This window comes from Neopelma chrysocephalum, unplaced genomic scaffold (genome assembly GCF_003984885.1).
Source record: "Neopelma chrysocephalum unplaced genomic scaffold, ASM398488v2 Primary Assembly neopelma1_92928, whole genome shotgun sequence".
NCBI lineage: Eukaryota > Metazoa > Chordata > Aves > Passeriformes > Pipridae > Neopelma > Neopelma chrysocephalum.
Window position 1 is genome coordinate 1,473 of NW_020921648.1, and position 723 is coordinate 2,195.

The window sequence follows — 723 nt, forward strand, 5'->3', positions numbered from 1 at the left end:
ACTGGATTCTTTTAAGGAATTCTTTTAAGAGATTCCTTTAAGGGATTCTTTTAAGAGATTCCTTTAAGGGATTCCTTCAAGGGATTCTTTTCAGGAATTCTTTTACGGGATTCCTTTAAGAGATTCCTTTAAGGGATTCTTTGCAGGGATTCTTTTAAGGAATGCTTTTAAGGGATTCCTTTAAGAGATTCCTTTAAGGAATTCTTTTAAGGGATTCCTTTAAGAAACCCTTTTAGGCTCCCCCAGCCCTTTGGTGCCCCAAAAAGGTCCCACAAACCCTTCCCGAGCTCCGCCCGCTCCAGCCTCGATCCCAATCCCGATCCCATGGGACACTCACCGAAGTTGGAATCCTCTCCCAGCTCTTTCCCATAGCGGATCATGCTCTCCCCCAGCAGCCCCTCGGACTGGGGGTATCCCGGATTCTTCACCTGCCCCCGGATCTTGGACATGGTGTTGAGCATGGTCAGCTTGGCCCTGGAAGCTGCCACACGAACAAACAGCCACAGTTGGCTGGGCTGGAACATTCCAGAACATCCTGGAACATCCCGGCCTCAAAAAACCCCCCACACTGCTCCCAGTGGGAAGGAGGGCTGGGATTGCACCCCCAGCATTCCCAGGACACACTCAGAGCTCCCTTAAGCCAAGCTGGATGCAAGCAATGGATGGATTCCTTCCTCTCTCCTGTCTCCCTTCTCTTTCCCTTCTCCTTCCTTCCCTTCCCTT

At 50.5% G+C, this 723-nt stretch overlaps 1 protein-coding gene across 1 annotated transcript in view; it reads right to left on the reverse strand.

Annotated features, from left to right (window-relative positions):
* Positions 1 to 277: 277 nt before the first annotated feature.
* The window catches only part of LOC113980187 (endophilin-A2-like), a gene marked incomplete at its 3' end in the record, with an annotated part of 1,428 nt that continues 982 nt past the window's right edge, over positions 278 to 723 (reverse strand). The window contains exon 3 of the mRNA XM_027707417.1: positions 278 to 481. Coding sequence (XP_027563218.1) covers positions 278 to 481 — 204 coding nt within the window. The remainder of the gene's footprint in view (positions 482 to 723) is intronic.